This window comes from Helicoverpa armigera, chromosome 14 (genome assembly GCF_030705265.1).
Source record: "Helicoverpa armigera isolate CAAS_96S chromosome 14, ASM3070526v1, whole genome shotgun sequence".
In the NCBI taxonomy this organism is placed as follows: domain Eukaryota; kingdom Metazoa; phylum Arthropoda; class Insecta; order Lepidoptera; family Noctuidae; genus Helicoverpa; species Helicoverpa armigera.
Window position 1 is genome coordinate 5,949,732 of NC_087133.1, and position 26,983 is coordinate 5,976,714.

General features: G+C 35.9%; 1 protein-coding gene and 1 long non-coding RNA gene across 18 annotated transcripts in view; one reads left to right on the forward strand and one right to left on the reverse strand.

Moving 5' to 3' along the window:
* Scrib (scribble) overlaps positions 1-26,983 on the reverse strand; it is a 68,216-nt gene that overhangs the window by 34,522 nt on the left and 6,711 nt on the right. For 11 of the 17 annotated variants that reach the window (XM_064037784.1, XM_064037780.1, XM_064037779.1 and 8 more), the window contains exons 3-13: positions 18,819-18,987; positions 13,637-13,757; positions 13,252-13,544; positions 12,915-13,160; positions 12,107-12,276; positions 11,158-11,244; positions 9,878-9,987; positions 6,906-7,082; positions 4,439-4,564; positions 3,419-3,571; positions 744-816 (exon numbers count right to left, since the gene is read on the reverse strand). In XM_064037784.1, coding sequence (XP_063893854.1) covers positions 744-816; positions 3,419-3,571; positions 4,439-4,564; positions 6,906-7,082; positions 9,878-9,987; positions 11,158-11,244; positions 12,107-12,276; positions 12,915-13,160; positions 13,252-13,544; positions 13,637-13,757; positions 18,819-18,987 — 1,725 coding nt within the window. Of the gene's footprint in view, positions 1-60; positions 249-743; positions 817-3,418; positions 3,572-4,438; positions 4,565-6,905; positions 7,083-8,563; positions 8,730-9,877; positions 9,988-11,157; positions 11,245-12,106; positions 12,277-12,914; positions 13,161-13,251; positions 13,545-13,636; positions 13,758-18,818; positions 18,988-26,983 lie in introns of those variants that run through there. The other 6 variants (XM_049837103.2, XM_049837104.2, XM_049837102.2 and 3 more) reach the window with 4 other exon arrangements.
* Positions 7,346-8,885, forward strand: LOC135117754 (uncharacterized). Its single transcript, XR_010277127.1, has 2 exons — positions 7,346-7,875; positions 8,751-8,885. It is a non-coding gene; the product is annotated as an uncharacterized LOC135117754 (long non-coding RNA).

A 26,983-nucleotide genomic window follows, 5' to 3' on the forward strand; every position in this document is an offset into this window, starting at 1 on the left:
TGCGTCAACGTTCACAGTTTTATGAATCAAAGGTGATCAACTTGTAATTCTGAGTCATACAATGCCTAATGCAGGTATCACACGAATTTGGCACTGATCGCGAATTTCTGTATCGCTTAGTTTGAAGTGTGTCACGCGACTAGAACACTGTTATTAATTTTCACTGAAGAAGGAGGTGGAATTAGCGGCAAACTCGGCACAGGCAAGCGAAACACTGCGAGGCTTCGTTCAACGGAACGAAATGGCACGCCGAGTGTAGGAGATAAGCTGATAACATAGCGATACCGATTTATACAATGCTAACATTGCGTATTACAGTGTTACTTCTTGCTTCATTCATTGTACTCTAAGGAACCGACGTAAGTCGAAACAAACGCAATGGCTTTCATCAAGTCCTGACTCTTTACTGCTATTTCTTATTAGCATGATCTCGAGTTAATGAGCGATATGAGAATGTACAGCACACATTTACGAGTTGGAAAGTTATTATACATAGTTAGTATTTTCCCACATAAAAATAAAGGCGAGACGGTGCGTTTGTTTGTGACGCGAGAGTGACAGACGGGCTCCACTCGGTGCACGTTCGTGATCGCTAGACGACAGACTATGGTCACGAACGTGTGAAATAATGTCGCAACTATCGAATATCTCAGAGGAAGATCGTGCACCACCTAAGTAGTGCTCCGTAATAGCAACTAATGAATGGTTCCTCAAATAAAAATAAACATTGTAGCGTAACTCACCATCCTGGACGTCTTCAGCGGCTTCTTCATCATCAGTCTTCGGTTCTTCTTGTTGTTCTCGTTTTTTAATTGCCTGTGAAAGAAACCATTCTTAATAGGCTATAATTTTCAATTCGTGTTTTATCGGGTACAGTTAAAGAGGCAATAACAAAAGACATAAGCCACACTGATTACAGCTAGTAAGGAGGTAACATAAATGTCACATTACACTACATGCCAGTGAAATGGTATGATCGTGACACGACACAAGCGAAGCAAGCCAAACAAAATGCAGACGAATCTTAATTGGAATCTTTGGCTAAATGTCTTTCTATCTTGCATACGCATCTCACCCGGGCGAGCCATCCTCCTGCCTCTTTCAAGCACCTCATTTTAATATATAGTGATAAGGAGCACTTTGGAAATTGCCCGGTGTTTGTTGGTGATTTATTTAGCACTACACTTGTATTGAGAAAGCGGCACTTCACTTATCGATTAATCGCGGAACACGAAGCATTGTTACAAGCGGCACGGTGGAAGGCACTCATTTCTGCGAGCCTCGCGGAGGGTCTACCGAGAGCGTTGTGGTCGAGGGCCCGCGCGCATCAGCCCGTAACAGCCGCGGTATTCCAACAATTACCCACGGTTGGGTCGTGCTTACAGAAACGGAGCGATTCTCCGGCACATTTATTACTTATTTACACACTCATTGCGATTTTACTAGATTCTTGGATTTGAAATCGGATTTTGATTTGGTATAAATCGAAATAATTTAAGATTTAGTATCATATCTGAGTGAAGTGTGAATACTCAGCCCGATGATCGTTTTATGGTAATATGTTCACAGAGTACAGGTGCGATGCGAAAGAGATCTCACGACGCTATTGTTTCTGCTATTCTCTGGTGAACAAGAAATTTCGACGCGGACTGTGCGTCAGCTTTTACCCTTTCGCGTTATTGTATAGTCCGCAATTTAGATGCCATTGTGATGCGCAGCACGATTGCACGATAGCAACGTATTTAATTGATGGACGATCATGTCTGAGATAAACCGCCTACAGAAAAAATCATCACTCGTTAATAGAATCATGTTTTAATGTGAAGCATTACAATCATCCGAGGTTTTTGATTAAAATATTTCATTTCTTATTATTTTAGTAGGTAACTTTCACTTGCAGTGTTGCTGTTGCTGCTTACGTGTATTATCTTTGGACATATCTGTCAGATAAAATCGATACAAGGTAATCCAAATTCGTGGTTTACGTAAAATATCTCGTACAAAGCGCATAAGATTAACCGTTCCTTAACAATTTTTGTATTATTTATGCCTTGTTGACTTATTTATAGCTGAGTGGTTTAAAAACGTAGCTTTAACATAACCCTTTATTAATAGAATTTACGGTTTTGATATTAAAATGGAAATTTAATAAAGCGTATGAAAGGAGGCTACCCTTAGGCTATTGATTCAGAAATAATTTTATCCAAACCTCTACATAGCATCTGGCTTGTTTTATGAGACTTTAAAATTCAACTAACGCTACTTTTAAAAACACATCATAATCTCTTCGTATTTTTCAAATTGTTTGGTTCGCCTAGTTTGTTGAAACTATCAAACTTCCTTACAAAATATAAGAGAAGGACATAATGAAGAAAAATGAAATACAACATTCACGGATATGGTTTATACTGAACAAGGTAAACATCATGCATTAATGAATGAATTTACAAGGTATTGTGAATCTAATTAACGATGTTCGGAGATGACCAAACACTGACACAAACTCTACGAAACGAAGCAAGGTTCTAACACTTCTAACAATAACAACAGTACACATTAGGGACTTAGGTACCATATTCAACTAAAGCCTTGCCCGCACTGTCAATATAACAAAGAAGAAGATAATAATTTATGCTTGGTGTGTCGAAAAACCAGGTAAGTACATACAAGCAAAAAGTACAAGACGCGGATGGAATGTTATGTACAGCGATTTTTGTCAGCGTGTGGACGAGGCTTTAAGTGACGTGTTCAAATAAGTAATCACAAACAAAAACATACACAACAATCTCTTAGAATACTTTGACTGAAAGGTTTTTACAAATTCCAGTCACCCGAGTTAGTAAAAATATAATTAGTAGATAACCATGCAAGTTAAATAGTATACGATAGTAAAAATGGTCCTTGAGATACCCCAATAATATGCAATACTGGACATCAAAACTTGTATTTGGAAATAAATATACCAATATAATGAAGCTAGGAAGACAAAACAGTCTTAAATCTATTTTTTAACGATGTTGATTTAATTATAAATACTAAGACTCCAATTACAATTTTGTACAGTCTAGTTAAGGCTATTTCACGCCTGTCTGCATCAATCAACAACTAAGTCATAAAACAAAGTTGTGGTTACATCACGTGATAGGTCCATAGAATTGAATGATGGGTCTATGCAGTGCCGGATTAAGTAACTATGGGGCAATTGCAAAGAAATAAAAACTTGGCTAATTTATACTTTAGGTTCTGGTATCTCTGCGTAAATATAAGTATGGGTCATCCGGCACTGGGTGTCTGTTAATAGATCTTTTGATTATGCGGACAGATGTGTCTTCATATACCTAGCACCATACGACCAAGCAGGACTACATATTAAACAGGCTGTAAGTACAACAATGCATTAGGAAGACGGTAGCAGCACCTGCGCAATAAGGTCTCGCGCACGCCTTGCGTCGATCTGATTGACGCGTTTGTTCTTGAGGTGGTGGGGCGTGTCGCGACGATGCAAGCGGCCCGCCTGTACCGGCGCGCCTTTTTCTTCGACAGTCGCCCGCCACGCGACCCGCCGGGGACGCTAACCACCACCGGGGGACACCCGTGTATACATATACCGAACAGTCATATCCCAAACGAATTTCAAGGACGTAACCATTACCGAACGATCAACGACGACGCATTGATATGATATCTGATAATACCGCATTCCTCTGTACTGAATAGAACTTGCAACGTTCTTGTTTATTGATTCGTAAATTCAAACATCATTATCAATATCATTGATCGCTAGGAATTGTTACGGCCATAATTCCCCCACTCAAATGACCTTTGCCCAAAACCAGAAATAGAAAATTCTTTGAAACTTTCAGTTGTATTCGGAGGTATGACTGGACTTATATAGAGTGTAAATGTGAAGAAATATGCGTATGAATAATCAACATACTTGCCCATCGAATCGTATAATATTTGAATGGAAACATAAGTATTTTTCAATCAAGTGTTCAAACGCCTTAGTTTAATTCATACTTGTTCAATATATAAAAAAGTACGTAGATAATTTTCATTTGCATATTTCTTGCATTTAAGATTAATTTCATAGTTAACAATACATATTGCCAAGATTAATATCATAACTACCAGTTTCAATAAAAGTTATTTTGTTATTCTTTCTAAATAATGTTAATTATAGTCTCATTTCCTATGTTAATTGCTGTTGTATGTCATTATAATTTGAGTTCCTTAACAAGCATAACTAGGGGGAGGGGAGTTAATCATAGTTTGTACTTAAAATGTTATTCCCAAGCAGCTAAGTAGTAGTTCATTTCCCAAGGTTTTTCTAAGTTATATGTAAACCTACATCAGTTTTACACTAGGTACGAGTAAGTTGGTCTATATAATTCAGTTTACTGAGTAAATCTTACCCTGAAATATTTGGAAGACTTACCTCGAGTTCGTCAGAATCGTCATTCTCATCGTTTTCACCTTCAGACGATTCTCGATCTGCCGCCGTCTGGGTGTCGCTATCTTCTTCTTTCGTCATTTCGGGAACAGGCTGTTGTGTGTGTACCGACTGCAAACAATATTTAACATTACCATCGTTTTATAGAAGCTGGCTTAAATAAAAGATCCAGACAAATTGAGAACCTCTTCCTTTTAAAGAAGTCGATTAAAAAGGTGGATATAAAATTAAATGTAACCAACTTTAGCTACTGAAAGCTACAGTGTAAACGACGCGACGCTAGTAAATAAACGCCATTAGCACGCCGAGTAATTTTAACTGCCCATAAACTTAAATGTGAAAGCAAACTTAGAAAATTATGCTCTTAAGTTCATAATTTCTAAGTTGTTACAGCTTTGAGACCATAAACTGTTATAGTAGTCAACGGAAGCTATTAAGAGCGTGTACGCTCGGCGCGCGATGTCAACTTTAGGTAATTCAACGCAAAAAACCGCGCAGACTAGCGTCGCGGCTGTGTGCGTGCCTATCATACTTCACGTATAGTCACACAAACCATTTTGATCCTTTCGAGTGAAATTGGTAAAACAAAAAATATATTATTTAGTAAATAGTTAATAGCGGGAAAATAGTGTAAGTCTATGGATGTCTAAAATATAAAAGCATGAAAATAAGTCGTTAATACTTACACTCTTTTGCAAAAAAATCGGGCACCTATGAAAACCTTGGTTTTGAGGACTTTCTGTATATTACATACAATTTTCAACAGTACTAAATAGTCGACTGATGATTAATGACAATGTTAAGAGTTTCTGTATTTTAACCGATTTCAAAAAAAGAAAGGAGGAGGTTTCAATTAGATTGTTTTGTGATTGTTCTCAATTTTATTGTTCTCGATTTCTCAAAGACGCCTGGACCGATTTGAAAAATTGATTGTTTATATGAATGGTCCAGTCCATCCAGACCGAAAAATTGTGGTCAAATAACAACAATTGCCGGAAAGCCAAATATTGGTGAAGAGCTTGGGTTTACCATTGCAAATAAAGTTTTAAGTTATCTATCCTATATGCTTCAAAAGTTATTCGAGATGAAAAGTCAAAATTTGGGTACATCCAAAATGAAAAAAAAAAAAATTATAGCTCGATTGGTAACAGACATCTGCAATAAGTGATTTCTAGCCTAAGGAGTCCGCCATATTGGATTTAGACTCGCAACACATTTTTTTTCGAGTTATTCATAGCAAGCCCTTTCATTTGATACCCATATCGTAGGAATGCATTAAAAACATTTTTTTCTCCATCTTGGTTATACCGCCATATTGGATATAGATTGTCATTAAAACTGAACATTCAAACAAAATTTCAACTCAATCGATAAAAAAAATATGCTTTAAAATTGAGCTTTAAATAAAATAGTAATGTATCAAGATTTGTTGGTCGCGCTTGAAATGTACTCTATTATCGGTATCCACGGCAGAGGTTATTCACCCTACGCGATGTGACGGAGCGACACGTCCTCTCTCTGTGAAGCCTTGCGGCGGTCTGGTTTGAGTTGAGTCGCGTGCAGCGTTTTATAGTAGTTTTTAAATAATTTATAAAAAAATAAAAACGAGAGATTAAATTATAATATAAAGTTTATGTTTTAAAGAAAGAGTTATATTACTATAGTAAATAATTGTTATATTAAATTAAGTAAGATAGATAGGTAAAAAAAGCATTTGAAATTCACAATTTTTCACATTGTTAAAATATTTTTTTCTGAAAGATAGAGACCTAAATCAAAAAATGTTTTCAACTAACTATAGGCATGGGGATTTCGTCTATGAGTAAAAAAATAAATATGATTAGATTTGCCACTGTTTACACATGAATTTAAGCTTCGAAATAGACGCTGAACGGGAATTTTATAAAACATCTGTTACGTTATAGGGGTTTTAAGTATTTAAACTACACAAATTGAAATTTATGTTCAATTAACTATATAGACAGTGAAATTACCTTGCGTTATTAAAAAATAACATAGTTATAGGATAAGTAGTTACTGAGAAACAGTGGTTTGAAAAGTACCATTTTAGGCCAAATGGCGCGCGGTTGACGTACACGCTCTTAAGAGGAGATTCACGCCATTTGCTTTCATAGAAATATTAATAAAAAGAACCAGGCATTATATACGTATATAATTTTGCCATTATACGAAGTTCAAATAAAAATAAGCAAAAGGAGTATGACAGTCTTCAATTTATGATTCATCTACATAGGTACATTTACATAAAAAAGTGAACTTGACCATTATATTCATTTTATATCAATTTAATCTGCCCCACTTTTAGGCGTTGTAGGTCTTTCTGAACTTTGTGTAGCGGTCAGCAGGTTCAAGACCTTCAGTTTCAGCATTCATTTCTTCGTTCAATGGAGTCAAATCCAATACTTTATAAAGGAATTCTCAATAAACTTACTTCAATAGTTTCCACTGGCACGTGTTCTGGTGGCGACATGGATATGCCATTGGTCGTCGGAGGCTCCTGTTTGGCTGCTTGCAAAGCTGCGGCTTCGGGCGACCTTCCCGCCAGAAGTTTCTGTGCCTTGGCCTTCAAATCCTTCGGGTGAGGTGTGTTTTGTCGTACAAACGGCGTCTGCGAATATTTCAATATATTAGATAGTGCAACATAACAGTGAGGTTATGATCAAAATAAAAATAACTGCATTACAGCGCTTGAAATCGAGAAAGTAATCATGCGCATGCTAGTGCTGCAAAACTAGAAAAAAAACATCGATATCACATTATTTGTGAATTCATAAAAAATATATAAAAATGTTGCTAATATTGTGTTTTTAGTAGAAAAAAAAAATTGCAAAAATCAGTCAATAAATAGAAATATTCCAAAATATTGCTGAATGCTATGACACATTAGTTAAAATTTGCTCCATTCAAGATATGCTGTGCATTTATTATTGTGCTAGTGATAAAGACAATTGTCTACGAAGCAAGCGGGTGTGTAGGTAATCTTATGAAGTGGTAGGTATTTGTTAATTATTTCGCAGATAAGGTATAGGTATAAACGGTACCTAAAAAAATGTGACGTAATCCAGTAAGTATTGTACAACTATCATGAAAAAATCCAGCACACGAAGTGACATTAATAACATTAGTAGGACATATGGAACGTATAAAAGTTCAATGTCTTATCCCAAGACTCAGAATCCTGACCTAAGTACCGAAATATTATAATTGTCACTTAACCTATTAACCGCATAATGTCGCAATATGTGAGACGGACTGACATTATTCACAGGATATGATATCACACGCAGTCTCTCCTTCGTGACACCACGACGTCTGTTGCTGGCATAAAGCTAATCTACTTTAAGTGCAGTTCAAATATTGTGCGCAATGTGGAATTAGTTGGGAGGAACGTTTCAAAATAGGTGGTGGTGGTTTGAGAATATGCGTCGTGAATTTAAAGTCTGGATTTTTGTAAAGTGTCAATAATTTCAAAATGATGCTTTGATAAGTGTCATTCCGTGCTAGGTCAATAGGTGTGGTTAGTGTGACGTAACTCTTGATTGTTGTTAATGATGTGTGAATGTTCCAAAACGCAGAAAAAATAGTAAATATCAATGCGTCGGCACGTAAAACAACACTAATTGTCTATGCATTAGTCTACTTCCAAAGAAAACAAACTATTATCTAAATACTGATAGAGCAAGAGGCTTAGTGGCGGACAGCGCATACTCAACTCGATGGTAGTGCATTCACAATATTGTTAACAAGTTTGAGTGTACTTTGTTGTAAGTTCCACTGCTGGTTTCAATATATGATAAATTATTTTAAGTACATAGTAAAAATATTCAAAAATGTAAAATATACACTTCAGTCATTTATATACCAAATGTTTGCCTTTAACTATGTGTTTGCTTGACAAATGGTTGCCATTGCGAGGCAAATGTCACGTATTTAAATGGCATTTAGGTATTGACAAATATACCTTAAAAATTTAAAACTATAGGTACTTATATCAAAGACGAAATTAAGAAAAATAGTAAAGAAATGTAATAGATATTTAGTAAGTGTTGGTATTTGTGAATGCACCCCACGAGACGCTTTGCCGCGTACCTCCGCGAGGTTAGTTATAGAGGAGGAGAGTCGTTGCAGGGAACTCCTCCGTTGTGTAGTGACTAGCTTGCGAACTACGTTTATAGGCCGCCTGAAGGCAAGCATCGACTGTTGTGCGAAGAACGAGTCAGAAGGCATCACGTCTTCAGCCTCCTCCTGAATCGATGGAACCAAATTTCTGTTCCAGGAACACTTCACGACCAGTTTCTACGGACGATTTGACATTTTAAATCCTGTTGTTTTTACATCATACCCATGTGCAAATATTGATTAAATACATATTTAAACAATGAAATAAAAACAGTCATTTACGTCATGTGTATCTACTATTTATTTTTTCCTACTGTATTTACCTGAACATAACAGAAATTAATCCATTATCTTAAGCAAAATAAATCCGGTTGTTTGATAGTGATATTAAATAAAATGGGATTCATTCGTATCGCAATTACCTATTGCATATTTTTGTTTAATATACGGTAAAAGTAGTTGGGTAGTTACAAATTTGAAATCCTACATGTTAGAAAGTTTCTAGAAGTACCTATATACATCTGGGATTTACAAATACTCATAACATTTATGTATGTTTTCAACAAATATTGTTTATTTAAATGGATTGCATTTTATCCATCATTATGACGTCATATACGCCTTAAAATGACAACAAAACTAAAAATGGTAACCAAATATTTACAGTCTGAACAAATAAATGTAAAATAAATAAAATAAATGGATTGTCATAAGTACCAGAAAGATTACATTGACGTCATTATTTTTTTTTTTCAAATATCTGACGCAGGTAACACAATAAAACATGCAAATAAAAGATAAATACAACAAAAAATAAAAAGTTTATTAAATAAATAAACATAAAATATTAGTTTTGCAACTTACACTAAATAATACTGAAGTTACTGGACGAGCTAAAGATTTGAATATCATTTAAACCAAATCTTTCATCTATACATCCATCAAAAGTGGGAACATATTGTTTTGTATAAAACAAATAACAGAAACATGCTAAAATATTAAGCGTTAATAACATTTATACATGTGTGTAATATATGTTATTTAATACTGAGATTATTCTAAAGCTACAAGTATCGTACTCAGTGCTAAGTAAGCTCTGTGCTTCGATATATTGTCGCGTACATGTGTTCTGTACCAAGAGCCTACAATCCTCCACCTCTTTCTAAGCGTGTCACCAGCATTGTGGAAGCATGAAGATACATTATGTCTAGCGTACCCAGTATATTTCGTTCTTCTTTTGAACAGTCTACTTTTTTTAAACAAATGACAACAGCAAAAGCTCACCTCTTTAACTTCAGGCATATCTTCTGTGAACTTGACGGAGTGCGTGCGAGAGTTCTCCTTTTGTTCCCAGTTTTCGTCGTCCGAGTCCCGATCGCGAGATATGCTCGATTCTGTGGAATCAGTTCAGTTAGTGGAAAGAAAAACTTGTTTGAAATTATTATTTGTTGCGCTTAAAATGTACAAGTATACGGGAAAACTATTATCATTTAACTACTGCGCAGGTAACCGTCGTTTCGTAGTGTGGAGTTCAAAAGGTTATCAGACTTACATATCTGTTACATAGAGAGTGCTTGCTAGCTACTAAGTTGCTCATCTATAAATAACCCAAAGTGATAAAACCTTATCGATAGCATCTCTAGCAAATCAGTTTTTAGTAGTAAACCTGAATTATTTAACATGATGTTCCCATTTAGTAAGACCAGAACACAAATAACCAAGGACAATCACAACACAGCAGCGTTACGTCACAAACCAAACAAACATGAAAAGCCGAAATGATATAACACAATCTAACATTGCGTAAAATCATGTCAATGATTGATTAATGATTGTATGATAAAGTATCCTTTCAAATCTTGTATTCGTACTACCAATATAAATTATGTGTAGGTAAGGAAGGGCCGATTTTTCAAGTATCAGTTAAGTTTTACCTGAGGAATAAATAAAGCGGTTTCAAATATTTTCTGTATAAAATCTATCGAAATGTCAAAAATATTCTTCAAATAAAAGTTATCTGGTGATTGAAAAAATCGGCTTCTAATGAAAATAGTTACAATTAAAATAAGTACTAAACAACACTACGGTTCTATTGAGTGCAGTGCTATAGCATAATGACCATGAATTGCGTTGTGTCGTAAAAAATAATAACAGTGCGAAATTGTCATAATAATAGAGTATCTTCATTTCAACCTTGATAACGTCGCGTCCATCTGATAGTAAAACTAGCGCGAGGTTTTTATTTGTTCAATTTAATAAACATTTGTAAAGTTAGCTATGTAAACACTACATTTGTGTAAAGTATTATTATACAATCATGTTTCCTTGTAATCACATTTTATTTTCCTTGTACAGGGATTTACATAAAGCAAGGAGAAACAGGAAACAATTCTTTTAATCCAATTTTTTAAATGAGCCTTTTCGCAATCTGAACTGGCAATTAGTTATTAAACCAGCAGCACACATTTTACCATCAAATGGACGTGTTATCTCTATAGCGTTTTCTATAGAGCGATAAAAGATTCAATATTTATTTGTATTGTAGTGACTTCGGTGAACCTTACCTCTTCTATCTAGCTCTTGAGATTGTGAATTAAATCTGTGTTCCCTGTACCAGTGTCCACTGCCGACCTCAGACGTGTGTTCCAGCTCTATTCGTGTGTGACAAGTGCATTTAGTATATTTACACAGCAAAAACAAAACAACAACAGCACAGAAACAGTTCACAATACTTTATAAACGAGTCAAATTGCTTAGTTGATTTAATAAGAAATGTAATCGTGAATCACTCAGTTCTGGCTAAGAATTAAGCAATAAAATTGCAATTTGATGTTCGATTGAATATTTTCGTATTGCATTATATGGCGAATGATGATCATTATATCGTGTACAATAGGCCATTATATTTGTTGAAAATCAATTGAACATGGTTTGGGCAGTGGCCGAGTTGCATGTCCAAATACACACTGACACCCAAAAACGGTATAGTTTGATAGCCATCTTCATGTTGTTACTACTTTTTGTTTGCCTTGAACTTGTAAGTCGAGTAATATATTCAAGAATGTTGCGAATAATTTAGACTCGGCCAACGGATAACGGTATACGTATTATAATACTAGTATTGTGAACTGCTTTTGATATTGCATAATTAAATAAAAGCACGAAAAGCATTGGCAAAGACGACATTTAAAGTACCAAAATGCTCACATAAAAGCAAACATATACAATGGCAATATTCTTTACTATGTCATATCGATAGAAATGAATTTTGTTTGACAATGCCATTTCCTTTTCACTATAAAGTAAAATATTAGATTAAAAATGAAAAAGAAAAACAAAACACTCGATTATTAAATGTAGTATCATATTCTTAAACAAATGAATCGAAGGCTTCCAAAATTGAAAAATAACCAGTGAGAAGCAAAGATGAAAATTGTATGAACCAACTACATACTAAAGTTTCTACTGACAGGACACCAAAAGCGGTACGATGATTTAAGGGCACTTTCATACCTGGTTGCTGTGTATAACTAAGCTGAGGTAGCAAGAAGCAAGTAAGGACATTTTCTCCCGTTGTCTCATCCCTGTCCGTTTGGAAGGTCAGGAGCGGTTGCGCCTGGTTCTCCGATAACCATACCGCTTTGAGTTCCAAATTCACTAGTGTATACGGTAAGTACTGTAACCTGAAACATTTTAATTTGAAAATTAGTTATATAAAATTTCAAAAAATCACAAATAACACTGAAACTAAACAGGTTCATCTTGCTATTATTTGCTTGTTTTGTATTATAATACTCAAGCCTTTTGGTAGTCATACCTTATCTCACTAAGAAAAACGGGTAGCACAAGTTTATGGAGACATTACAGAGACCGCTATTCATGCGTGCGGGTCACAACGGCTAGACTTGGCCTAGCTACCCACTAGTACGTGATTCCTACCTCTTACAAGTCACTTATTAAATAACACGTATAAGTATTGCAATAAAGTAACCGTTCCGAGAATACATTTTGTTTTTGTAAAGAATTCAACGGAAATCATTAGGACATCAATAAGTTACATTCTCATTGTATAATATTGTTGTACCGATTACGATTTACATTTGCAATGTTGATCGTTTTGTTACATAATGAGATTATGCATGTACCTAAAGATAAATAAGTACGCCATTCAGTCATTCAATGTCATAATTATCAGCAACAAAAATCTGCCCAGGTTGTTTCAAACTTGTTTGCACGTAATAACTTTATTTATGCATCATACATATTATACGCCTTATCAATTAAATAAACGAGTATATTTTATCGTGGTAATGCCACTTACCTGTTCCCGCTAACATCCAATACATGCAGCGATTTACAATTTCCCAGCTCGTTCGGTAATCTCGTAAGTTTGTTATCTCTTAGGCACAACACACCGAGCAAAGTCATATTTCCGATCTCTAACGGTATTTCAGCCAAGGTATTCCTATCTACATTCAGTACAGTCAACTCATTGAGATTCCCTATCGACTTAGGCAGCTCCATTAAAAAATTCTCCGTTAATATAAGCTCTTGTAGATTTGTACACCTGGAAGAGAAATACGGAATCATTAGCGTTATAAATAGCTCAAGATAAACTAACAAAATGAAATATATCTTAAACAGTGCGATATACTAACCTTCCTACATTTTCGTTTAATGTATGTAATCTATTTTGGTCCAACTTTAGTATAGCTAACTTGGATAAATCTCCGATACCATCAGGTACAGTTTCCAGCATGTTTTGGGAGAGATGTAAGTCGGTTAAGGAAGACAGGCCTCCGATTTCTTCAGGAATTTTCTCTAGTTTGTTTTCACTTACATCTAGACATATTAGTGCCTTTAAGTTGCCGATTTCTGGCGGCAAATACTGTAGTTTATTGTGGTCCAACCATAACTCTTCCAGAGCGGGCAACTCTCCGATGAAACCCGGCTGAAATTCCAAATGCGACACGTTAGGTTTATATATTATTTGATTTATATGTAGTCAAAATAGCTCAAATAGATAAACATAAATATACGTACCAGCTCCTCAATGTCATTGTCACCAAGATCAAGCCTTTGTAACCTCGTAAGATTCTTCAGCGACTCTGGCAGGGACTTCAGTAGATTTTCTCTCAACTCAAGTGATTGAAGTGAGATCAAACTGGAAAGAGGAACAAAAGACCTATATTAAAACGCTTATAGATAGTAAATAAAGGTAAGGCATTAATTTAATAGCATGTAACCTTCACAAGCCAGCAATTGTGACATAATAATTTGATGAGACAATTCAGCGAGGTGGAAACACAATAGAACGACTACCACAGTGACAACGTCTCAACGACTCCCACTGCATCGTTGCAAGGTTAATTTAACACAAATATTTTTTTCTTAGCTTTGACAAAACCTCAAGGCATAAGTAAAATGTAAATCCAATAATAATATAATATGCTCTTCACTACTGTAGCCTTTAATACTGCATCCTACGTGTTTATTTAATGTTTTAGATATGTGTATTAATAAAACAACTCGCATTGCATGGAATAGAGTCAAATGTATACAAAGAGTCAGTCTGTGTATTTTATTTTGATTTAAGAATAATCTTGCAGAAGACGGCATCGGATTCAGAGAATTATGAAATGCATCGTGAGAAATGTATAAGGAAATGACAAAACAGAAACAACTGTGTTCGTTTTGTAGTCGGAAACTAATTTATTATCATAACAAAATCAAATTACACTGAGGAAGCAATTGTGCTCTAATATCCGTATTTCGAATAGGGAGTTCTTACATCACAGACGAATAAAATGTTCTCCCCAAAAGTCTGCATAGCAATAACAAGATAATGAAATGAAGACAAAATGTTTGTCGGATTCAGAACTTGGAAAATGCGAGTTTATGAGATTCCGTAATTTCAGCTCATTGTTAAGAAGAATATTGAAAAATAGTAGCTGTGCTATATGCCGGTAGCGACGTCACGATGTGTAAATCGTATTTGCTTAAACTACGTCGCTTAAAGGGAATACAACGAAGTAACACAAAACACACAGGATAAAGCAGAGTATATGATGAGCTGCTCTTTGTGGCGATTACCAAATTCTTCGCAAAGATGCTGATAACAGAAACAAGTGGAACGTTGACGTAAGAAACAGTCAAAGAAACGGAATTCATATCGGAGGCGGCACGTAATTTTGCGACAGGCGACGAAGTAACTGACTAGACACGTACGGGTTAAATAGATAAGTCTAGCGAGTTCTAAAGCATTTAACGCACACCTTTTTAAATTCATGTCTCGCAAACACAGAAAATTATCCTGTTTGGAATGTGGAAGAAACCCTTTAGCGAAGCAACATGTTATTAAAGTTTCAAACAGGTTTTAAATTACATACAGTTTAAGAGCGCGTGTTATTTTAAACTAAACTTTATCATATAAATAAACAAACAAAGAATTTACATGTGCTTTGCTGTTCAGTGCGAAGGGCCGATAAACTATGTAGGAGCTACCAAAATTATTTTTAACTGCGTTTGTACAGAATTTGTTTGGACGATTAGACTTTGATAGTATTAAACTATCGAGTAAATGTTAAAACAGCAAATCATAGAGGTCAATAAGTAAGTATTCAACTAAAATAAATGATTAAGTGCTCACACAACGTTAGGTTTATGTTCAACATGCCCTGTGGTGCATTTCCAGAAAATTGTTGAATCTTGGCCTACACATCATTCTTGGAAATAAACTCATACAGTCAACTCGGGTATTAATTCAAATTCAGAGGTTCAAAAGTTACCTCACTGCCTTTTGCGAAACTTGGCAAATATTAAGCAATTGTCTGATGTTTTGGTGTTATGAAAAGCCCTATTGTTGACTGATAATACGTGAGCACACGTCATGTTTGTTTAGAGCCTTGAGGCCGCATTCCGTAGTCGATGTCAAAGTACTTAGCGCTGTTTCTTTACAACAGCCACCGTGCTCTGACTCACACTAAGTCCGCTTATGAACTCAACTAATTAGAATATGGAGTAAACATGATACCTTCGTACGTTTTCTAGTAATCATGGTTCGACGTTCATGACCCAAATTCTAAAATAGAACGTTATTAAACCTGTATTCTTGTTAATTTATGCTATGTTAAACCGCAACAATCATCAAAAATCTTTAATGGCTACGGGAAATAAGGTTTATTATTGTAATAAAAACAAGTCATCTTGAAAACAGCTCCGAGCTTGAAGAAGATGTAATGTGTCAATTAAATCGTAAAGGAAAACATTAATCAGCGTGATGTGAAGTAACAGGTTCAAGCACCGATGGTAATGTTACACGTCGTTCGTTACACACTTAACTAACGGACCTGCTAACCATTGTTTAATGATATTTTATATTTAATGTACTTCACATTTTGTGCTAAAAGGTCTGTGGCAATGAGGTACAGGGAGTGATTTTCAGAAGTCTATAGAATCTACAGTAAAATATACCGTTCGTTTATCAACGAGCTCCAAAAATATAAAGTAAACCGAACCACAAAGTGATGGCCCAAACGGCCCAAAATTGGGTCCTTGATAAAGTAATTTTACTTTGCAGGGAATTCATTATGCTGAACCACGGGCTTTTAAACGTAATGAATGTTTAATATTAGTTTATAAAAGGCTGTTCACGGCTTACGTGTTAATTGATGTTATTGAATATCAATCAATTCAAGTTACTTGCAACCCGATGTCGGCATAATTGAAACATCATGCGAACTGCATGCACATGTGGTGCTGTCAAGACAAGGTATTAGTCATCAGCATCACGCGTACGATACAGTCACTGGACGGTGACGATCATATAAATTCTACAGCTAATAAAGCAGGTATCAACTTACATACGCGAGTTGAACTTTACATTGCACACTCCTGATCTAATTTATCTTACGCAGGCATAATGTAAGTGCATAGGCAAAAGCTAATCAATCGATCTGCGAGGTTAATGCTACGCCGTAATCAGCTTACAGCTAGGATCTACAGACCCTTAACGTAAATGAAAAGGCTTTAGCTTCCAATTTGCTGATATTGGTAAGAGTACTACGAACACCAAAACCAGTATTTGCAGTTATGCAGAATTTCGAAGGTTTGAAGTGCTCTGAACTTTAGCAAAACTCGTTTACCTAATTTTAGTTTTAATATGGGATGGATTATTATTCCTCTGCTCCGATCCGCCGAACCGTCCCAAATGTTGTTCCGAATATTTGATTCCCTTTATAAAATCATAAATTGACAACATAGTAGGACCTTTAGAAGTACCTCTGGAACCTCCACTAGCTAACAAATTAGCATCGACTTAACAATTTCATGAAACATAAAAAGTAGTTGTACAACTTTTTTCTCTTTGTAATCTCAATACAATGGCATAAGCATTACACAATAGAGGCTACTTATAGAGAAAATAAAGAATGTACTTCAGACAAAAAGAACGTGAAACAAGTTTTACAAACGTATTATTTGTTTGTTTGGACGTAGTCGATACGAGGTTATTCCAAGAGACCGACCATAGCTTTCCAGTTCAACTTTCGCTTTCGCCTTGAGTTCAAATAAAGCTTGGTCATACAATTTGTTAGTGTACTAGACTCGTGACTTTTATCATCAACTGAATAACTTTCACGGTTATAATAGAGCTGATACGTAGATTAGAAAATATTAAGTGACAATTTATTATCAACATGCAAAGCTTATTAAATCTCGTTGACTTGAAATTTAATTATGTCTTCAGCACACCAAACGTAACATGGAAAGAAATTCATAATTTAGTGGAATCAGAACAGTAACTCGAATTCGCGAAGACTGACTTGAATAATAAATAAATATATTCCGTCCATTTTTGCGAAAGGAACGTCACAGTCTGCTAAAATCTTCTGAATAATTTAAACTCACTATTCCCTACCTTATGAATGTTAAAACGGTAACTGCTTAAGTGCCTCACACAACAACTACTTGTACGTAGCCACATAGGTACCCACATACATACATAATACATACACTGAAAAATTACTGTACATCTTGGTTTTTACACCAATAGAATGTAACTAAACCATAGGGATTAAATAGATGTCTATAAATATCCTTAAAAAACAGACAATTATTTACCTGTACTGTAACATCAAATAAATAAAAGACCCAACAAAATGTATGAGAAAATCTGGATTAAAAGAACAACAATAAAAAATCTGACCTTTCGGATTTCGGTTTAGCAACATTGAAGACTTTTAACAGTAAATCGCTTTTAGAAAGGCGTAGTTTGGTGTTGATGTTTCACAAAAGCCATCTGATCGATATCAAAACAAATCAATTTCCCATAGGAAATTAGCGGCAAGGCAAGTAAAAGTAAACTAATCGCGTTATCTGTAATAAGCGATTTTGGATTCAATCTTTGAACAATAGCCAATCATGACCCCGTAACTGAAGTTATTCTTATCCTGGGATTAACTCATGGTTCTGGTACTTTTAGTATCTATCGTACTTACATTATGTTTACCTTCTTATAAGAAAAGTCCTGTGAGACTAATAAAATATTCGTAGAGAGACACTCTACTTTTACTCAAAATAAGTATTTGACTTCTACCTCATTTAACTGAATTTGGCTTTTTCCTCAGATAACAAGTCAAGTGGGATTTCATTCTTATCAAAGCTACATTCCTATGTTTATAGCAACTTCATAACTCGTTGCAGTATTAAACCTATCAGTTGTATCAGCACCATCATAAAATTTTATTAATATCAATAGTTTCATGATTTTCTAGTCATCGTGTGCATAAAGCAAATTGCCACATGAAAACAAGCAATAAACGCTCACAATCCGTTTGTATGGCGTGACACAAGACAATTTTTTCATTGTATGGAGATCATTAGTCATGCCAAGTACTACAAAGCAGTATAAGTCATAACAGGACTAGGACAGTGGTATTAATCAGCGCCCTAATAAAAAAATTGCTTTACTTTTATTACTATAGTTAATTTTCGGTGACATCTAGTTATAAATCTCGTTTGTTACATCAGTCACAGGATTGCATCTTTTGTTTTATCTAGTTAGTTTATTTATAAAATGAAACGCAACGCAGGTATGCATTCACAGTCAATTTTTTCATAAAACAGGTCAGCATTGAGAAATGACCGAAAACTTTTTGCAGTAGCGTTCGGCTTGACACTAAAGGAATGTAGCTTACAAATAAAAGAGTTGTATGTTATATCTCACCTGCCAAAGTCGCTGGGCAGGCTGGTGAGCGACATATCATTGAGGCCGAGCACCGTGAGCGCTCGCAGCTGGCTGAAGCCGGCCGGCAGCCGCGGTATGGGATTGCTGCTGAAGTCCGCGATCTGCAGCGCCCGCAGCTTCTTGATATCCTCCGGGATATCGGGAATGTCTGCAAAATTTATTAATAGTTGCAATATACGACTTACGTATCTTAAAGCGACTAGACTCCATCTTTATATGGTTGTTTGGTACTAACGGAGTATAAAGTTTACATGATCAGTAAGACATGAATTTAATTATATATCATTATAATCGCATTGTCCATATTTATAGGTCTTGCAGTTTAAGTTTAAAGTAAAGTAAGTTTCCTGTAGGTAGGAGGTTTGTCATATAAACAAAGATCACATGTTCCTAAATGTTTGTAACTTAGATGTGAATTAAAATAGCATATTGTTTTGTTTCTCAGATTCCGCAACGGCGTGAGAAATATTGCAACAAACTAAAGTTTTGTAGCGATATTATACTTGGTACCCCGTAGAGTATGCAAGCATAAAAGGATACATATTATAGAATGTATGCTTTCGTAACCTTTCATGAAAGCACTATGTGTAGGTTATTGCAACACAGTACATCCAAATACGGTAGTACAACGGATCGCAGTTTCGGCATATGGCACAGTTAACGCCGAACAAGGACCTATTGCATCGCTCGTATTCAGTGAGGCTAAGGGCCGCCGAAGGTCGACGTGAGAGTAATTGGCACATGGACATAAACATTGCGGTCATCAAAATAATTTGCGATTGTTCCACGCTTCCAGACGTTAAACAAAACATTGTAAACGACGAGGAGGCAAGGCCGGACCTCGAAATCTTAAATAAGAATAACATTTTTAATTTTATCGAAGATCTGTATAAAACCCAAAATTACTTGTTTCATAAGCTAGCATTTGTGTTATTTCAATAGCTCCATGAGGCAAATCGTGAACTTCAAACTTTGGATGCTTAAAATTGAGTAACCGTTTGATTTCACTTTCAATTTTGATCTCTACACGTTACATTACCCACGATAACGGATAAACTTTGAGAGCTTGTTGCTTCTTCAGAACAAGTTGCCTCCGGATGCAAAGCTTTAAAAGTTTTGATAAAAGGCTTTGAAGAGTTGCTAAAGGTTATCCAAGCGACAAATTATGCAGCCTTTGCGATTCTATATTACTAGTCCGTACCTAGATTTTGTTTTACTTTATCAATATTTTTTATTCTTATTCAAACCTAAATTGGCCCTTTTCCCATCCTTGTGTGTCTACTACGAGCGTTGTTTAGAAATCCGCACTGAACTGGAAAAAATGTGGCTTATGGTGTCACTTCGTCTGCAGTTTTCAATTGGATTAAATGACGGCTTTGTTCGCGTGGTAAAACAGAAGTAAATAACTTTGATTTATTATTCTAGAAAACACATAGAAGCTCCCATAGCGAAAGGGTCATTCTAAGTGAATGAATGGGATAAAATCTGGAGATGATATTGGTAAAAAATTGGTCGTACTGATTAGATTTTATTGGCTCCAATTGAAACCACCATGCCGAAGACAAAAATAAAACTGTTAGACCATCCGTGCGTCACTCACGTTTCAGGCATTGTTCAGACCAAACGTATTGTCGGCCGCTGACTGTGAGCGCGCGTTACGCGGTTTATTGCTTTTCCATATATATTGAAATTGTCGTTCACACCGAACCGACTATACGCTGTTACGTCGTCTGTTGTAGCTGACTCTCAGTGGCCGATTATTTTACTACGCGACTATGCACGGCGGACGCGGATTGGCTACGCGGACGCAGTTGCCGAATAGCGCCGCTCCGCCGCGTACGCACCGCCGCTCCGCCGCGTCTTCTTCAACTACTTCGAATACTGAGCTCTTTTATGTGTAGAATAGTCGGCCGCTCAGCGTACGCATCTAGTGTGAACCTACACGAGCGTATTCTTTTGTTCACACATGTAGCGCATCGTACGCTATAGCCTATTGTCGGCTTGGTGAGTACGCGTACTGCAGATTGAGTCGACGTTCACACTGAGGCCGACTGTGACTATACTCACAGTCAGCGGCGGACAATACGTTTGGTGTGAACAATCCCTTAAATGTTCTATTATTTTATGGTAACAGCATATTGAATATCATGTGCCATATTTAACTCACTTTTCTCGAATCAAACAAAGATTGTATAATAAATCGATGGATATCATAAATATCATACCGTAGATTATTTAAACATTTTAACTGTTTCCTGCATTCTGTAGTGCTTATTGAATTGCAAAGACCTAATTAGGGATTTTTAGAATTTAGATGTACCAACTACTTTAAAGAGCCAAAAAACGTACCAGACCATAATCTGAACCCACACAGAATATTTCCATCCCTCTATTCATTCTTAAATAAAAATAACCAAGGAAGTAGATATCGACTTATTACAATATCAAACGAAATATGTATCTGCAAAACGTGTTTAGCGAAGCAGATAAATTGTAACAGTCCCGTAACCCGTACAGCCGTAGTTAATCGACCGACGGATACTAGCGTAGGCACTAGTTAGCGACTAGCGTGCTCAACTGATATGCATATCAAGAGTTTATAACAAAACTGCAACATTCCAGCATTTCTATTATAACATCGGCATATTTGCATTGGCAATCCATGCCTATTTTAAGTGAAGAGACCGAGTTGGCCTTTTATTAACGTGGAGCGTGTGTTTTAGCTTCTTACTTATGTTTAAATGGCATACGAGTGGAGAAGGCAATAAAGAACAACGAAATTGACCACTGGGCGGACCAAATGTAACTTTACCGAGTCTCTGATTTAATGTTTCACAATTACAATAGATTTTTATGAGCAAAATAAACGCTATTACGAAGGTAGTTCGAAACTGGTTTTCTAATTTCACGATGTTAACGGTAGTGCGCCCCGGTTTCCGGTTTGCGGGCGGGCATTCCAACGGGCGTGTCGTCATCAATTATTTGTCAAGCTACGAGCTATGCTTATTTTATGGATGAACCCGAACGATAACACAAGCCGGTCCTTTTCAATCAGGAAACTAATGCATTATGAAAGCTGAGTGGATAGTGCAGCATAAAATATTCTCAGAAAACATAAAAAAATATTAACTGTCACCCCATTAATGCGACTATTATTAGGCAAAAGCTATCATTTTACATCAAAATTATGAAATTAATAAGGTATCATAACTAACGAGATCATCGTAAAATCATCAACGTAAAAATCAGGTTTGGATTAACAGTAGTTAAACTAATTTCAATAACTTCCTGTAAGTTTGAAAAATCTTCAATTTATGTAACAGGTGTTTGAAGCGGCAGTAAATCATTCATTGAATAATGTTTAAGTTGAACATATTTTTAAAACAGAGGCGGGAGAAATGCTCTTTTGAAAAGTGTAGCTATTTTAAGAAAGGTATGTTATGTGGATTCTTAGTGCCCTCTTTGTTTATCTGAAGGGTGCGGGAAGCTGTTCGGAACAGGTCTACGGTAATGGCACTTCCGCTGTAATTCGAAAAGTGTTCTGAAGATGTTTATTTATATGGTAAGTACTACAACTCTCGAGCGTTCCCATATGTCAGTGATCCGAATAATTATGAACTTCAATTAAATGCTGCGTATTCAAAGAACTCTTTTATAATTTTTCATGGAATTAGATTGAGCATCGCTTTAATTAGCTTCAAGACTGAGAGTAGGTCAAATGGAAAGTATAACAAGAAAAACAATTATCAAGTTGTGACTTTGAGCGGAATCTTTTATTAAGAACCGAAGTGGCCCAGTGACTTTCATCCAACACCTTTTTTTACTGTTGTCGTTATGTATTTATTAAAAGCTTTATCAACAGCTACTACAATAAAGCGAAGTACCCATAACATTTATTATGACTCGGACTTACACAGTGGCCAATTATTGGTTAAACAGAGGTCACAAAAATAAGTTTTAAATAACTATAAAGAATTGTATATGTATATTGCGAAATACAGACAAATAAAACTAATATAAACAATTACATTCTTAGTAATAAAGAGAGTGCTCACAAAAACTCGGTCAAATAGTCATGATTGACATAAGTTGTTTCTAAATACAAGAGGCATATGAGCATACGACCAATATCGCGTAATATCCGTAGCAATAACATGCAGAAACCAACGGTAAATCGGTGGGGGCCTAGGAACGGCAACTGGAAGGAAATTAATCTTCATCCTGCGGCGGAATCTCTCTTACTCAGATTATCGTATAGGCATCTACGTAGATTAGAGATGCATCGCAGTATTGCCATGCAAAAGCAAATTGCATGGCAATACTGCGAGGATTGGATTGAAAAAGAGTTTTCTAGTGGAGGTTATCTTGTGCTACGCCTTTGATAAAGTAGTTCAAAAAGGCATCAAAGACGAGTCACGCCAAATAAAGCAAGCAGGTGAATGAATCAGGCTCATTTTGAATTCTACTTGCGCATTGTTTTCAAGATACCATGCATGTGTTGTCGCGTAGCGCTCACCGTGTGCGTGCAGACAGTTCAAAAATTCTGTTTAGTTTTTTGTAATTCTCTTATCGTGTTGTGAGAAATTTTGATTTACTAAATTGTGAAAAGAATTCGGATAACATGGTAAGCGACCATGAAGTCTCTATGTCCAGTGATTTAAGATTCTTAAAAATGTTCTTTAATTAACTACAATTATTTTGTAGATAGCTAAATATCAAAGTAATTATTCTTGTTAACCTTCCTGTTAAATACACACAAGATCCAGTTTATTAATTGAACAAGCAACCAATTTATTTTTAAGAGATGATGTAACAAGTGTTCGGCAGACAACCACAGATTTTCGTTGGGTCTCGAACGCACCCATTTCTCATACCGCATAGTTTGGTTAACAGATGTTTGATTTACATGTTCGTACGTCCGGCCTGGCCTTGCAAAAATAGCTACCTTTATGGAAATAAAAACAGTACTAACATACGGTGTAACTTTTATAGGTCGAGCCTACATAAACAATGCAGGTTCGATAAATGAACAGTAAAAGTTATAGTCGCCGGTCGAGTGGCGGTCTCGCGTGGCTTACCACCACTGGAATCCCATTAGAACGTTATTGAGTTGTTCGTTGTACAAAGCAACGAACGAGTAGTCTATACCGACCCAACGTTGACTATAATGACGTTGTTGATTCAACCAGTGGGTCTCTCAAACACAATAGGCGCCCTAAGGGCAAAAATCCTATTTGTTTTGTGCGGCTCGCATCAACGAACCTGTGGGTGAAATTAATATTGCACAAAAAAACATAGGCAGTTATCAAACTATTCTACCTATATGCCTTGAGCATACTAGTTCTATTACTACTAGTAGTACTGGTACACATTAGTGACGTATTAAAGTGTAATCCGTTATAAACAATTCGCATAAACCAAAAATAAGCCTTTTGGATCAATCAGTGGAAGTAAGACAAAACTTCGTGTGTACTAAGTGATTAGCATAAACAAACGAATGAATGCTCGTACGTTATGCGTGAACAAGCTGGAGCGCATATTTTGAATGAAAATATTAAAACAGGCTTTTATGTAATTAATGTGGCTTCTAAAATTGGAGTAAAACTAAACGCTCATTCCTTGAAACAAAGCAATGTCACAAAGGTAAACGTAGTTTTACTGCTGTGTAATAAGGGTCGCGTTAGTCGAATATCTTGAACAACGTTATAAATGGACTAGGATTAAAGAAAAATGTGTAAGGTAAAATTTTACTTGCTATGATTTAGCACATCCGTATTACTCAAATCTTTGAATCAGTTCAGATGCAAGACTTTCATAATTTTGCTTAGGGGAAGACTAAATAGAACCAGCCTGCAAATAGCAATGTTTACTGTTATGACATAGTTGTGATATGAAACACGTTGTTGCATGTGGCTCAGTCTTCAAACGAACCCAATAAATACAAACGTGGGAACGAATATTACGTACATTACATCATGCATAGAGCCATAATAGTATAGATTTAACATGCACAGTACACTTTTATTATTTTTAAACGTATCTTTATATTAAACATCTCGTTCTGAGTACTTGCTCGCACGCAAGAATTAGTCACACCTGCGACAGTAAACGTGCCATTGCTCCCAAGTTGGATATTTCCTGACGCTTTGATTTTATTACTGTACAGTGGAATATTTAATGTAAAGACATGTAAACTTACAACTCACATGGTAATTTATAGCTCATAAACGATGTTCCACGTTAAGAACAATTTGAACCACTGTGTCACGGAATATTATTTTGTGACCACATGTTAATCAACAAACAAGAACGTGTACCGAACCCATAAAATATGACCATTTCTCACTTTTATATACGAGATGAATGCGTCTCGTAGAACCAGAATTTGATTAATCACGCATCATACAGAAAACATAATATTTGTTTTACGCCGACTCGTTGTTATAAAATAACAATACGCTATTATTAATTTCAGATATGCGGCTAGAAAATGTCGGATTCACAATAACCTCAACCAATCCTGTAATATTCTCATCCCATAAATATTTTATTCGATTTATTGTAACAAAACCGGTCGAAAGGTGACCTCACTCCGTTGATCAAATCTTCGGATTACGAAAGCCCGGTTGTGTGATAAGAAGCATGGGTAGTGGGTGGGTACGCTTGATTTGTAAAAACAAGCGACGTTCAAATGGCTCTCATGCACTGAGGAATTTGTGCCATGAGAGACCGATGAGATTCTTAATGATTATTATAGGGCAGACAAACGGGTGATCGCGAGCGGTGCATACGCGTGGGAGTATGGAGAACAATACTATGTTCGGCAGCACGCTTCGTCAGTTCAACAGCCCCATGAGCAGTCATTGAAACCGTTGCTCTACCTCTGACCCCTCTAAAACAAATAACTTGTCTAGACACTTTGATTAGTCTAAAACTTTCGGAGCAAATAAATCTAATCATGAAAAGTTTGAGGATTACATATTCATAGCCAGTATCTTTTTTTTCTATCAGCAATTTACAATTAGAGACTTCTATTTAATACAACAAGTATTGCTAATTTTGATTGCCCAACAATCAAGCATTATTTTTTTCATGCAAGTCGTGTCTGGACAGATGAACATTACTTTCATCATCGTAACAGTTTGACATTTAATATGTATATTTCTGCAATATCCCAACCTCACCCACATACCATCAGTTATCATCGTAACCGTGACGGCTCCCTGGCTAAAAAAGTAATTGGCAATTAAAATTAAATTAATTATTTCTGAGTAAACCCTAGTATAAGCGGATTAATAAAAGCTGCGACAATGGACCCCCCTAGAGAATATGAATTGTTAATTAGTGATGGGAATCCTTGAACTGATAATATCAAATTATTATGCGATACCCATTACTTACAAAGATATTACGACAACCTTGCTCTTTCTAGGCATTGGCCAGGGACATCAGTTAGGAACAGAGTAAACACTTTTGCACATGAGGCCTTGCCTTGGTTAGCTTCATTTCATTGAAGAAGGTGTAAAAATATCATCTTATATTCTTTAGTGGATCGATATTTTCTTATTTTATCTGCTATGGTCTGTTATTTTCAACAACCTATTTTGTTTAGTACAAGCTTGCAGAAGCTCACAAGGAGAGAATTTCTATACGCTTGTATGCTGGGGTTTCTATCAACAGTTAAGCTTTTATCTCTTTACACTGAAAACTTTCTACAGTAAAGCTACTACGTCACGTAGTTGCTAAGTCATGCCAAGATTGAATAAAGATAGTGCAAGCGAGGAACCGCGGCCACAAGGAAGGCATATTTTATGCAAAGTAGACTAGACTTGGAGAAATAACTCAAATAGATTTGCATCTTGCGCCTATAACGTCAAATGAAATTATTGTTAAAACAATAATCGGGACCCATTACATGTGGTACAAAATCACTAACAGTTAAATAAGTATTCCATTATTAATAAGAAACATCGATATTATGGCAATTAGTTAGCTTGATAATACAAAATTCTCATTACATGATACTTTCAATGAAATTGAATCGTCAACAGCGCAGCTAACGTGTACGAAAATTCCCTGAAAGCAAAATGTGACACACAGGGTTTATTATTAAACTCTAAATTAAACACCTCGCTAAAGTAATT